The following is a 12587-nucleotide window of genomic DNA, read 5'->3' as shown; positions in this document are numbered from 1 at the left end:
CGGCACGTATCGGCTCTAGCTAGCTGCACGGCTCCTGAGCCCTCGTTACGGACTAAAAGACACCGACTCCTCCGGTGTGACAAAACGGCCAAACACGCTGCGTTAGACGGGACGGGCGGGCGGATCCTCCCGCAGACTACTCACCGAGTTGGCCATCCTTCAGGCCGCGCCTTATTGTTAATTCATGGAGAATGAGTTTTAAACGAGAGCAGAGGTGAGTGCGGTTTGCCAATGACGGCGGACATGGTCTCTCCTGGACTGAAGTCAGACTCAAGACTTTCAAAGGCTCACCGGCTGTCAAACTCCTGTAAATAAGCGAGAGGATTTCCGCTCTGGACTTTCAAAATAAAGCTCAACCAGTTGCGTTGTGTCATGAATACCGCTAATTCATATTGACATCTGACGGTGTTTTTATTTTCTTGTATTTCATACTATGGGACTTGTACGACCAAGTCGTAAATTAATTCTTTTAAAATTTGACCAAATTGATGTCCCTACATTTATTATTTAAAATTAAAAATATATTTTAGCGTTTCTAAGCAGGCTTTAAACAAGAAAGATTTAGATCAGGACTTAGTTTGTCCTTACACTTATTTATTGGTGATATTAGTGTGTCAAAATTCCATGTTGCCTAAAAATGCTGGAATCAGCCCCCCCCCCCCCCCCCAAAAAAAAAACAAAAAAAACTCAGCTAACACCATGAATATTTTAATGCGTCATGCACTAATAAAACTTGGCTGAAAACCTCCACCAAATTAATAAAGTTGGTAATGTCTGAATCCATTTCTTTACTAACTCAACATTTGTGTTCTAGTTCCCTCATAGTATTTAACAATGTCTATCAATGTCATTCTATATATACCTTTAAAACGAACCAAATTATTCAACTCCAGCACCGGGACAACACGTGGTTAAAGAAGGGTACGGCTGCATGCAACAACATATGATACGGGTCATCGTTTTATTTTGAATTCCTAATGGTAACATTTCCGTAATTTTCCCGGCGCAATTTAGCAACCGTCGCTGCTTTCAGGAGTAGAGCGCACGCGCAGCTTGGTGTGCCCGCTGGGGCCAAGCCTTAGCACGAAACAGAAAGGGCCAATAACAAAGCGGCAGAGTCACGGGCCTCCAATCAGACAGCCGCAACCTCATTGTAATTGTGTTGCCTTCAGGTCCCATGGGAAACCTTTTATAGTAGCTTTTTATAACTTAATCATCGGCAGGTATTCGAGCATGGAAAACGCTCTGTGAGGCCAATTTCACACAACGCAATACTAAAATTTGGAATCAGGAATTTGTTTTATTCATGGTGAATTCTTTATTTCAGAATTACTGGAATTAAAGAGGAGTTTCTTCTGTGAAGCATTTATTTAATGAATTAATATGGTATTGATCATTACATCTGCTTGGCATTGACAATCAAATGTTATGATAACATATGATAACATTTTGAGATCACAAAAATATTAAAATTAATTTGATCATAGTGGATAGTATCAAAATTGGAAGTTTACTTGGAAAGTAATTTCCTTTTTATATCTCAAACAGTTTCAATATCATGATTCCTTAAGAATAAGATTTCATTTGGATAATAGTACATGTCTTGTAGTGAGACAAGTAGTGATGTAGTGAAGATGTCTTTATCAAGACATCTTCACTACACCAGTATTGTTAAGATGAAGACAGAATGAGATAAAATACATGAGAGGTGATATCTCTTTCCAAATATCATATAGCATTAATCAAATTACATATTACGTTGTCATTAGTTACAGTATCATGTTGCATTCATAGATTTTAATAACATAGTCCTTGAAAGTTAAGTAATGTTGCATCCTGTTGTTGCCGTACAGGAGTGGAGGAGAGACGTTGTGGCATTAATGCCAAATTGATCAAGAGTGATCTAGACAGAAATCAGTCAAAATTCTGTTATTCAAAACTAAGAAAGTCATGGAAGATAACGACAGAGTGAAATAACATCATATATGTATAGTTTAAAAATATCCATGATAGATAGATTGATAACACCGGGTTGAAATCTAATGAGTCAGTATAGGTGAGTTTAAGTTTAGTTGTATATAGTGACATGCCACTTAAGACTGCATCCATAGAATTTTCTGAACATTTCAACGGTGTTATTTAGTCTGGCCCACGATGAATACACAGAATCGCGGTGCGAGACGGACTCAATTCTATCAATTTTGGCCCTGTAGGCACACCGTAGTTCCATGCGGGTTTGCCGGACGCTGACTGAATAAGGTAAACTTTGCACAGCACCATGGTCGACTTTCATCGAGTTTTACTAGATAGGGTGAAAGTCGGTAATTCTGCTGCTGTGGACTGAACGCCCATCTTTACTGTTCAAAGGGACAGACAGTCCAGTTAGCCTTAGCCTGTATCGATAGCTCCAGCGTAGCTTTACTTAGCCCGCTCAGCTAACTTCTTCTCCGTTTGTGTTGTTTCAGTCCAGTATATAATCATCGTAGCACTGGGTGTTTTTTGTTCCGCACAGGTTTGCATTAAGAATTTCTGTCAGGATTGGTCTGTGAGCCATGTAACCTGTTTCAGGACCACAACTAGCTTGCGAGGACGCGCCTCAAGAAACTCCATTGAAATATCTGTCAATCGTATCTTCACTTACTTATTTACAAAATATGATATCGTATAAAAACATTCAGAATAAATCCTTTGTCAAACCAAGAAGATTGATTTGATTCGGGATAAACATTATGTACTAAATGGTATCGTTTGAAAAATGGAAATAAAATGAATTCTTGTATAATCGTCGGCATGGGCAGCAGCAACATGCGTATGTAAGGCTAACTGGGTGCATATGAAAAAAATGGCAGTGGTATTTTATATCGTGAGTAAGCTATAAGTCTTATTTCAAGCTAATTAGTATTAGATGATACCATGGACGTAGTTGGTTAGAATTAGCATGGTATCAGCAATATAGGTGAACTATAGTTTAAACTTAAATAATCACGATTTTTTTTCTTCAAATGATTACATTTTTGATGTGCAAATGAACCTGCATTCATTTTGAGGAAAAGTTTCAGTGCAGACTGAGGTCAGGTTGTTTCTAACTGGCTGTGGTGATGATTGAATTGAATAATGCAATGAACTGCCTGAATGCTTTGCATTTTTGCATTTCTTCCTGATCCAAGCCAGTGTTTGTCTTGTCTCGTGATTTTCTGGAACACTGATGTGTGTTGATCAGTGCAATAATGTGAAATTAGAGTTGCACATTATGCAAAAATGAACAAAAAATTCATTGAGATCAGGTTTCATTTTTCATTTTATATATGGGTCTTGTACCAAGCAAACATGTACCGTTACCCCTGGACTCATGGTGCTAACAGTTAACAACAATGTTGTGGCACTTGTCACCATCAAAACATTGAATCTTCTGCAATTTTGATGCTGCTAATGGCCATATGGTAATTTCATTGGGCATCGCTACCAGAAACTACTTTATGGTTCTTCATTATGTTTCTCAGAGTTCTGACATGAATGGAGAGAGCCCCCCTGGATCTACAGCCTCAAAGAACTACTTACATCACGCACAACAAAAGCTCTCCAACAGTTGCCGTAAAAAACAATCCTTCTAAAAACAAAGATGGACAGATATCATCCCCCAATGTCTGACTGCTTTACAGAAATCTCAGTGCTTGGTTTTTTTGTGCACACATCCTGGCAACTGTGGTGAGGATGCAAGCAACTCAACTGTACTGATGTCAGGGAAGCTCAATCCTCCCTCCAACGAGCTGTCACAAACATTTGCTTGGGTATTAATAGATTGCTAAAATGCTATCTATCAATTTCCTCCTGACTGATTCAACTAATGAACCAGAACTTGTTGAGATGGTCTGGTTATGTTCTGTACTGCCCTGATTTGATGACTTTCAACATGAACATGAAAGAATGTGTGTTGTGGTACATGAGAGGTTGTCTAAAAGCCCCCATGCTTGTCCAGCATGTGCACACTGCAGCAGCAGCCAGCGTCACACAGTAAAGCCTCAGTACTGTCATTTCTAAAGCACTGTTGGCTCAACACTGTTCATGCATTGTCCTCACTTGTAATGCTAATGCAGACATGGCAGTACAGGCCAGCCTATATTGTTTAGCTGTAAGATAAATATGGTGCAGAAACCTCTGGAACAGTTTGGTGTATAAACTTATACTGTAAAGGTTTCGCTGACCACTGACAGAGAAAAAAACAGGTTCAACCCAATTCACCAAACAGTAAAACACTTGTTTACTTCAGTTTCACAGAAAAGTAAATTCACCATCATGTCCAGCTCCTCTCGAGCTCATTTTAAAGGCTATAAAGCTAAAGGGTGCTGGATATAAAAGATGTGACAGCAGCTATGTCATGATCAGCCGAATTCAGATTTTCCTCAGTAGGTTAGCACTCAATCCAGCTCAGTGTCAGTCTGGAGTGTAGTTGTGTGTGAGCAGGTGTGCTTACCTGTTAATGTCGAAGCTGTGGGAGCCGATGGAGAGTGTACAGGAGCAGGGCGACAGTACAGCTCAGCAGGCTGGCCTATCACTTAGATAACAGGAGGGGGGTTGGGTTCTGTGTTTGTGTTTGGGGAGAGGGGTTGGAGGGGGATAAGGTACATGAGGCTCATATTCCCAGTAATGTTAGAACTGCATATCAGTTTACTGTTTAACGTAAAGACGCCCAAGGAGAAGGACTGAAATATTGTCTGAACTGCAAGGTATAGGATGTGTCTAATGGTATTAAAATACTAAAACTAAATATTTTCATGTATTTTCCCTCACACTTCTCTAGACTTAAAACAGCCTGGTTTGAATGAACAGCAGTCCAAAATTCAAAGATGTACAGTTTACAGCTGAAGCTAAAGCAAATCATCACTAACTATTAAAAATTCGTCTTGGTCTTTTCCCACTTTAAGTGTCCAATAATTTCCTTAACGGTCCCATGTATGCCTATTTAATAATTTTCCTGTGATTTATTTGAAGTGTCGACTCCAAAGTTCTCTTTTGTCTGTGAACAAATCAAAAAATTGTTTCCGTGTCGTCCCTCTGATTAGCTTACCAAACATGACAATTAAAAAACATTTAAATCAATGTGTATCATAAAGATCAACTCCAAATCAGCAGAATTCAACAGTTATTGATTTTTGTGCTGCAAACACATGTCTGACAATACCATCAAAGGAATGTCAGTAAAGAAGTAAATGGGAAGAAATGGCATCCAAGTTGAAATTTCCTCATGGTGAAACCTATCAGATGAAAAGCCTCTTGGCTCAGGTTAGCAGCTGTGGCATTCAGGCTGCTCAGCACCTTATTGTCAGGCCTAATGAGACAACCTGAAAGGAGCCACTCATCTGCTTAGCCAGCTGTTGGAGAATGGCGACGTATTCTGATGACTTTTGAATAATTGAATGGAAAATTATGTCATGGCTGTAGGCTTATAATTTGATAACTCATGGCAGGGATCAATTTCAAAGGGTCAGATGCTGAATACATCCGAGCAGTGCTCCTTTCTGCAGCGTCTGCTCCATTAGTGCTATGAAGCAACAGGTGGCTGCATCGCTTCAGCACCACCCACATGTGATATTGTGGAGTTAAACAAAGGCCATCATTGAGCTCTCCCTTTGAAAGTTTTCCCTCAGAGTTGTCTTAAATTGATTTAATGGGAGTGAAAGGTGTTGAGTTCCCAAAGTGAACTTGTGCATTCGTTTGATGAAGGATACAGGAGATGTCCAAATCAATTTCATATATTTTATTTGAACACCAATAGTAAAATGTACTATAAAAAATAGATTGTTTACAGAGCTCTGGACCAGACTATGTTTCCCTGACCAGCAGACAATTCCAGCATCAGGTCTGATGCTCTGTCTTTCCCTGGTCCAGTTTATGTTACTGTTACACAAAGTAAAATGAGGTATGTGGGTGTGATTTCTTCGGGTTGCACACTTCCTCCTCATATTATCTGACTCCATTCCCACAATCAGCCCCTAATTGCTGTTGTAGGTCCCTGTTTTCTGTGCAAGAGAAAGGAGAACAGACACAACAATTTCAATCATGTTTCTATGCGATCCTTATTATATTGTGCAGTAGCTACTTCATTTGTGTGGGTGTCATTCTTTACTCTATCATAAGTAGTTAAATCCAAACAGCATAATAAAAGTATAAAACATGTAAGAGGTATTAAAGCAGCCTGATCATCAGTTGTACAAAAGTGTGTAAGTAGCATAAGGTCAGACATCCCAACAGATGACAGAAAATCTAAAACCAGCACCATTTAAACCCTGGCTCCTAACCATAGTCTAGCCATACGCTCTATATAAAAGTTGAAGTATTTAAGTGTTCTGGATCTGAAAATTTAAGCCAATGCTGAAGATCCAATCTGATGACCACAGGGGGAAAATTCCACTGGTTCTGAAAAGACATCGGATTGTATTGAAGTCTATGGGAAATTGTCCTTATTTCGCACTTGATTTATGACCCAAGTAATTGTTTTTCTCAGGAGTTTATGGAGTTTATGGTCTCTGCCTGTAAATCAGGATAGAGTATAGAGCAGTTCCCTCCCTCACTTCTCCTCAGCTCCATTATCTCCAAATATGGATTTTTATAGTCTCAGAAAACAAAGATAGCAACGTTTAAATTACAAATTAAAGGCTTCAAAAGGGCTGTTTACAGACCACTGGAGGAGCTCATGGTGGACTGATACTTGGTCAGTTAATCTGTTACAATGTCTTTGGCCTTGGCCAAGATTCAAAACATATTTCACATGTCGGTTTACTTGATCTGTGCTCTACGGGTCTTCTGCTTTGAACATTGCCTGCCGTTTTCAGAAAATTCAGAGCACTACGTACTACGTACCAAATGTGGAATACAAATTCAGCAGACACTGCCGCTAAAAATTAATTTTAACCTCAAATTTTAGAAATCACACATTTTTAAACTCATTAATTTGAAATCTACTTGGCTAATTTGGCTAAAGAGATTGATTTAGTGATTGAAAATAATGCCAAAAAAAATCAGAATTTCAAGATATTTTATTTTCCAAAAAATTTTAAATGATTTCAAAATCATCTTCTGATGTAAAAATGTCAGTGTTAAATAAATAAATAATTTCATTGCTTGATTATTGCTGCTTTCAGCTTTATTACTAATGTACCTCTTTTCTCAGGAATGACTGACAGATGCGATGGAGAGTTTAAAGGCAAAATTAGATTTTCCCAGCCCCATCATACAAGCACAAGTAAGCTGCTGACTCATGAAATTAGTTTTGTGGGATTCTTTAAGTCTATGTATGTGTGCAGATCACCCTTGTGATGACCATAAAGTCTAAAATGTACATTTGCCCTGTTGTTTGGTTTTCCAGACAGTGAGAAATCTTGTTGCTGCTGTGTTAAAGGAGAAAGAACAAAATGGGCAAATCAAGCAGTCATCCCTTCAGGTGGGTATCTCCATGAAATCAGGGTTTGAGGTAGTCAACAAGTGGGATTGATTAGGCTTTGGTGATGATTTCTTTGAAGTTCATCTGGTGTAACAGTAACAGTAACAGTTTTTCTGAAAATCCCAGAACCTTTTTAACATCTCAAGATATTGCTGCAACAGTTGTTTCAGTGTGAATAATAAAGCTTTAAACGCAAATAAGTAATCAGATAGCCAGTGTCTATAGATGGGAGGAAAATGTACAGTATGTTGGGTGGTTGAGAGTTATTCCTTTGATGCCTCTGAGCTAAATCGGGATGGAAACCTTGGTTGTTTTGTTGGTGGTGTGGACCAGGGCCCAGCTTTGGAGACTCTATGGCAGCAGTGTTGCAGTGATTGCTCCCTAGTGCGTTCAGCCTGCTGTGATGCTGTGGTGCTGCTGGTGGATCAGGGCCATGCAGACCTGCACTATGTCCTCAGCAGTGTCCTCAACCTTCTGCCCTCTGCCAGGTACACAAAACACACTAACACCTGGAGCCAGAGATGTAAATAATTAATGCATGTACACGACCTCCCAGTCATGAATTAATAATTCTGAACACACACTCTGACACACCATCATCCTCTTGACCACAAGCACACACATTCTTTCAAGCAAGCCATTTCGATAAAAAGGTGAAAATGTGAAATAAAGAGAAGACACAAATGTAGAACAGAAAATTTCACTGGGCTGATATAATTATTATGATTTCTTATTTCCACTGTTAACAGAAAACAAACAATTAAAACATGAAAATAACAGTTTGGGGTTTCACTGTCTTTTTGTTAGTGCTGAATGAAAAAGCTCTATTATTCTGAGTCATTCTGTTTCACACTATTTTTGTATTCACTGGTCATAGTTTCAGAGCCTATGTAACCTGATGAAAGGCAGGACTCTGCAGTTAGTTATGGTACTAACGTTTACAGATTAACTCAATTTGTAGTCTGGCAAGCAATCTGTGAAGTTTTATGTTTTTCTGAGCCATATCTGCAAAGTTGTTGTGTGGACAGTGACTTTATATGTGTTTTACGGGAGTGACCTCATACTCTTATGATTAACGAAGGCACTATGACTGAGATGTATTATAGAGTTATGGATACTCAGCCCTTAAAATTCTTATATGTGTCAGCATTTGTGTGTTCACATAGATTTGGTCAAGTCTCATTTACATGTGAGACCTTTATTCATCTGGCTGCAGGTCTCTTTTATCATAAGGCTTAAAACAAATTCTTCTTCACTCTGTTGACAAGTCTGTGTTCCTCAATGAAACAACAGATGATATGAGTGGAAATATGATACATGCAAGTGGACATGAGATCTGTATTTAAAAAAATTAACATTCCATTATTATTCAGGGCACAGATTACAAGGGGCCAACAGTGAATTTCAGAATGCTGTTACTGGCAGCCGTTAATTTGTCCACATGTAGGTGACATACATGTAGACATGCAGTAAACATGCTGATTATTTATATAAAAAAAGCTGCTCATAATAGGCCAAGTGCTCTTAGTTTGAAAAGCAGAAATGCTGTAATCAGCAGATAATCAGTTGCCATTTGGAAGTGGCAGAGTAGTACAAGACGATTTTCCTCCAAAGTGTGTTTTCACTTCTTAACTTTTGTGTTAGGAGACTGTTGATGTTGTAAACTTTACTGTGTTCAAGTTTGGCAGGTGACTCTAAATCCTTGTTTTGTACTTGTCTATAGAATCTATTTTCAAGATCATTCTGTTTATTACAGCTATTTACCCACTATTGTACTCACCAAGTTAATTTCTGTAAAATGGGACATCACTAAAGACTTGTCAGTGTTTAATTCTGATCAGAATTAGAGACAAATTTCAATAAATCAAGAATCCTTCTGACAGCAGAACCTCATTGAGGAAGTTGGTTTGGATCATGAACTTCTCTCTGTCTCATGACTTGAACTGTCGACAGGAACTCCCAGGGACTGATAAAGGTCATTGGACGTCTGCTCCAGATGCAGGCAGACCAAAGAGACAGAGAAAAACCCTTCAGCTGTCCTTACTCCATCAGGTCTGTCTTTGTCATATATACAGTGTGATGTTTGTCTGTTTCATGTCTGATATGAAAACTATTCATTTGTCCATTGCATTGATGAGCATTAAAATGTTCAACCAGATGAGGAAAATGTTATAAATACACTTTGTAGGTGTAAATTATCTATCAGGATGTTCCTAATGAACATCTTTGTCGATGACATAGAAATTTGAATACACACTGATCGACAAGAAAATCAGCACTTGTGGATAAAAGATTATATTGGCTTCCTGTTTGTTGGTTAAATGTAGGTAGGTTGAGCAGTGCTAACAGCAGCACTCTGTCTACATGTGAATGTGGGTCACTCAGACTCTAGTGGTCTGTGGAGGAACTGCAGGTTTAACATGTGAGTCATGGGAGATCAGATATCTGCCATGTGCGTCATGGCTGCTGTTGCTTATCTGCTGCAGGAAAGATACACGTGTTCATTCTGGTTACGGTGCTGTTTCTACCTGCTCTGTTTAATTATAGTATACAGGATTCCTGATTGTTTAGTTTTTCTTAAAGATATAATTTTTTTTTTTATGTTTTTTTTCCCCCCATGTCTCTCAGCTGGGCAGAGACTGTAGGGAAAGCATCTGTTTTTTGTAATATAGCTGCTATGATGTCAAAAGCGCATGCAATTGACTCCATTGACATTGTTTTTGCTGCTAGACATACAGCTCACATTTAAAAGGGAGAAATTTAAGATCATAAAGTGAAGCACAAGCAGCATATCTTGCGAGTGTCTGCTGTTGTTAGCTGAGGCCATTAACCGCCTGCCTTGTTACAACTCTGCCTCAGGCTGGTAGCTAAATAACATCTTACAGTCTTAAGTTACTTAACCTGTGTTGTCCCTTTTATCGATTAGTGTTTTTAGTGCTAATGAGGTCCATACACCCCAAATGTTTTGTATCAGGACTGCAAATGTAGTTGGGAAAACGTTATTAGAATTATTAATTGTCTCCTCCATCTGTTTTCACACATGGAGCAGTTCTCAGCAGCTTTGGTAATCTTACCTGAGCTTTTCTGATTAGCGGAGCTCTTTACTTATGCTGTTGAACTGACCTCTGCATCACTACTTGTCCATGACATCGGGACAAATAGCTTGCATGGTTTTACTTAGCTCAGCTCCGCTCTGTTTCAGGTCTAAATTGGAAGGAGAATATAAGACAGGTTTGGTGGGAAGTTGTCTTTGATGGGTGAATCACAAGTAGTCTCCAAAGTGGTGGAACTATTGGTGGTAAAGGTTGCTTTTACTGGCTGGATATCCCCAGGCTGATATCGTGCAGTTGTGTGGATGCAGCCTCCATTCCTCCTCCCCCTTCCCTTCCCCCTCTTCCAGCTTTACATCTGCACCTCTGCCAAGATCCTGGGGCCTCCTTAATCAGTTACAGCGGGTGATAAAAAGACTGAGCTCTTTTGTCAGTGTTTTTCCTTTTTTCTTCACATTTCCCTCCTCTCTCTTGCTCTCCATGTTTTGTTTTGTTTTTTTGCGCTACCTCTGTCCCCCCTTTGATCCCTAGCCTCTCCTTCCCTACATCTCTATCCATACTTTCCTTTACTCCTTCCTTCCCATTGTCCTTTTCTTTCTCATTTTGTCTTTATCGCTGTCTGTGCTGTCTGCGTCTGTCTGGCAGTCTCAACCTCCCCGGTGAGAAGATGAATGTGTTGAGGGCAGCAGGGTGGCGCCGTTGGACTGGCAGACTGGCCTGTCATTGGTCATTGGGCCTGGCACCACTGGGCTACTGTAAATGCTATGGGATTAATGGAAGATGCACACTGGTGCCCATTGTTGACCGTCTGCTTGCTCCTGCCCTGTGCAATCTGCCACCGAGACTCTGAGCCACTCCAGCACCCAGCAGGACCAGTGAAGGTTCAGGAGTAGGTCTGCCACACCAGCTCATTTTTCATGTAAAGTTAGCCTGGCTTTAACAATGTAGCCCACCCTTGCTATCCCTTGCAGGCTTTCCCATGTACTGGAGTGTTTCTGGTCTGACTCCTCAGGTACAGTGACATGGCAAAAGACCCTATTAAAGTGCCAACCTGCAGCCTTTTCACAGAACTCTTTACTGGACGCATCTCACCACTTAAAGTACGAGCTGTGATAATATTCATAGCTAAACAGACAAAGATATGCTCCAGAGCTCTGTGATATTAGTATATCAACTGCTGATAATTTTTTGACACAATTACAAACGTTTTCTGAAGGACAGAGTAAACAAAATCCAATTTAGGGATTTAATTTATTAAAAAGACACACATGGTAGACAAGCTGTAACTCTGAGCCGATCTCTAAACTAGCCTCAACAAATCTTTTTTGATTCTGAACACATTTTAAGTTTGAGCATAAATAATTGGAATAGAAATTCAGAAGCCCTGGAAAACATACTATTTAACCTCTTGTTGAAGGAGCTATGGCCAGCACAGTGGCATAGTGGATAGCACTGTTGCCTCACAAGAATATTGCAGGTTTGTTTCCCGGGCCTGGGGCCTTTCTGTGTGGAGTTTGCATGTTCTCCCTGTGCTTTTGTGGGTTTCCTCCAGATACTCTGGTTTCCTCCCACCATCCAAATTGCCCGTAGGTATGAGTGTGATTGGTTGCTCGTCTATTTCTGTCTCTGCAATGGGTGTGAGTTTGAAACAAAGAACAGCACAAGCCCAGACCGGAACAGTTCAGAACTTTATGGACAATGTTAGAGAGTCCAGACAGATGGTAATTGGGACGCCTAATCGGTGAGCACAGTCAATGTACAGAACTGGACAAGGACCCTCCGGAGAGGGAGTCCAGGCAGGCTGCAATGCAGGGAGCGGGCAGATGCAAAGTCCAAGAACAGAATACAGGTCAGGTCACCGGGGCAGAGATGAGGGGACATGGTTATGGGCAGAAGGCAGGTCAGGTACCAGGAGATCAGTCTGGAAAAGAGTGCTGGAGAGTAGTGCATGACACGATCTGGCATAGAGTGAGCGTGGAGGGTTGAGGGGAAAACCAGGAGTGGACTTTGACAGTCTCTGTATGTTGGCCCTGCGATCGACTGCCGACCTGTCCAGGGTGTACCTTGCACTCGCCAAATGTGAGCTGGGATTGGCTTCC

General features: G+C 40.2%; 2 protein-coding genes across 4 annotated transcripts in view; one reads left to right on the top strand and one right to left on the bottom strand.

Annotated features, from left to right (window-relative positions):
• The window catches only part of mllt3 (MLLT3 super elongation complex subunit), a 43336-nt gene extending 43061 nt beyond the window's left edge, over positions 1-275 (bottom strand). For both annotated transcript variants that reach the window (XM_029526394.1, XM_029526395.1), the window contains exon 1: positions 145-275. In XM_029526394.1, the coding sequence (XP_029382254.1) occupies positions 145-156 (12 nt within the window). In that variant the 5' untranslated portion in view covers positions 157-275. The remainder of the gene's footprint in view (positions 1-144) is intronic.
• A 1879-nt stretch (positions 276-2154) lies between these two features.
• Positions 2155-12587, top strand: part of focad (focadhesin) — a 41925-nt gene continuing 31492 nt past the window's right edge. The window contains exons 1-6 of one of the 2 annotated variants that reach the window (XM_029525899.1): positions 2172-2259; positions 3501-3705; positions 7169-7240; positions 7364-7438; positions 7772-7926; positions 9392-9490. In XM_029525899.1, coding sequence (XP_029381759.1) covers positions 7187-7240; positions 7364-7438; positions 7772-7926; positions 9392-9490 — 383 coding nt within the window. In that variant the 5' untranslated portion in view covers positions 2172-2259; positions 3501-3705; positions 7169-7186. Of the gene's footprint in view, positions 2260-3500; positions 3706-7168; positions 7241-7363; positions 7439-7771; positions 7927-9391; positions 9491-12587 lie in introns of both variants that reach the window. The other variant, XM_029525898.1, reaches the window with a different exon arrangement.

The sequence above is a fragment of the Echeneis naucrates genome, chromosome 18 (assembly GCF_900963305.1).
Source record: "Echeneis naucrates chromosome 18, fEcheNa1.1, whole genome shotgun sequence".
NCBI classification, from domain to species: Eukaryota; Metazoa; Chordata; class Actinopteri; order Carangiformes; family Echeneidae; genus Echeneis; species Echeneis naucrates.
The sequence above is the reverse complement of the archived record's forward strand: the minus strand, read 5'-3'. Positions and strand labels throughout refer to the sequence as shown.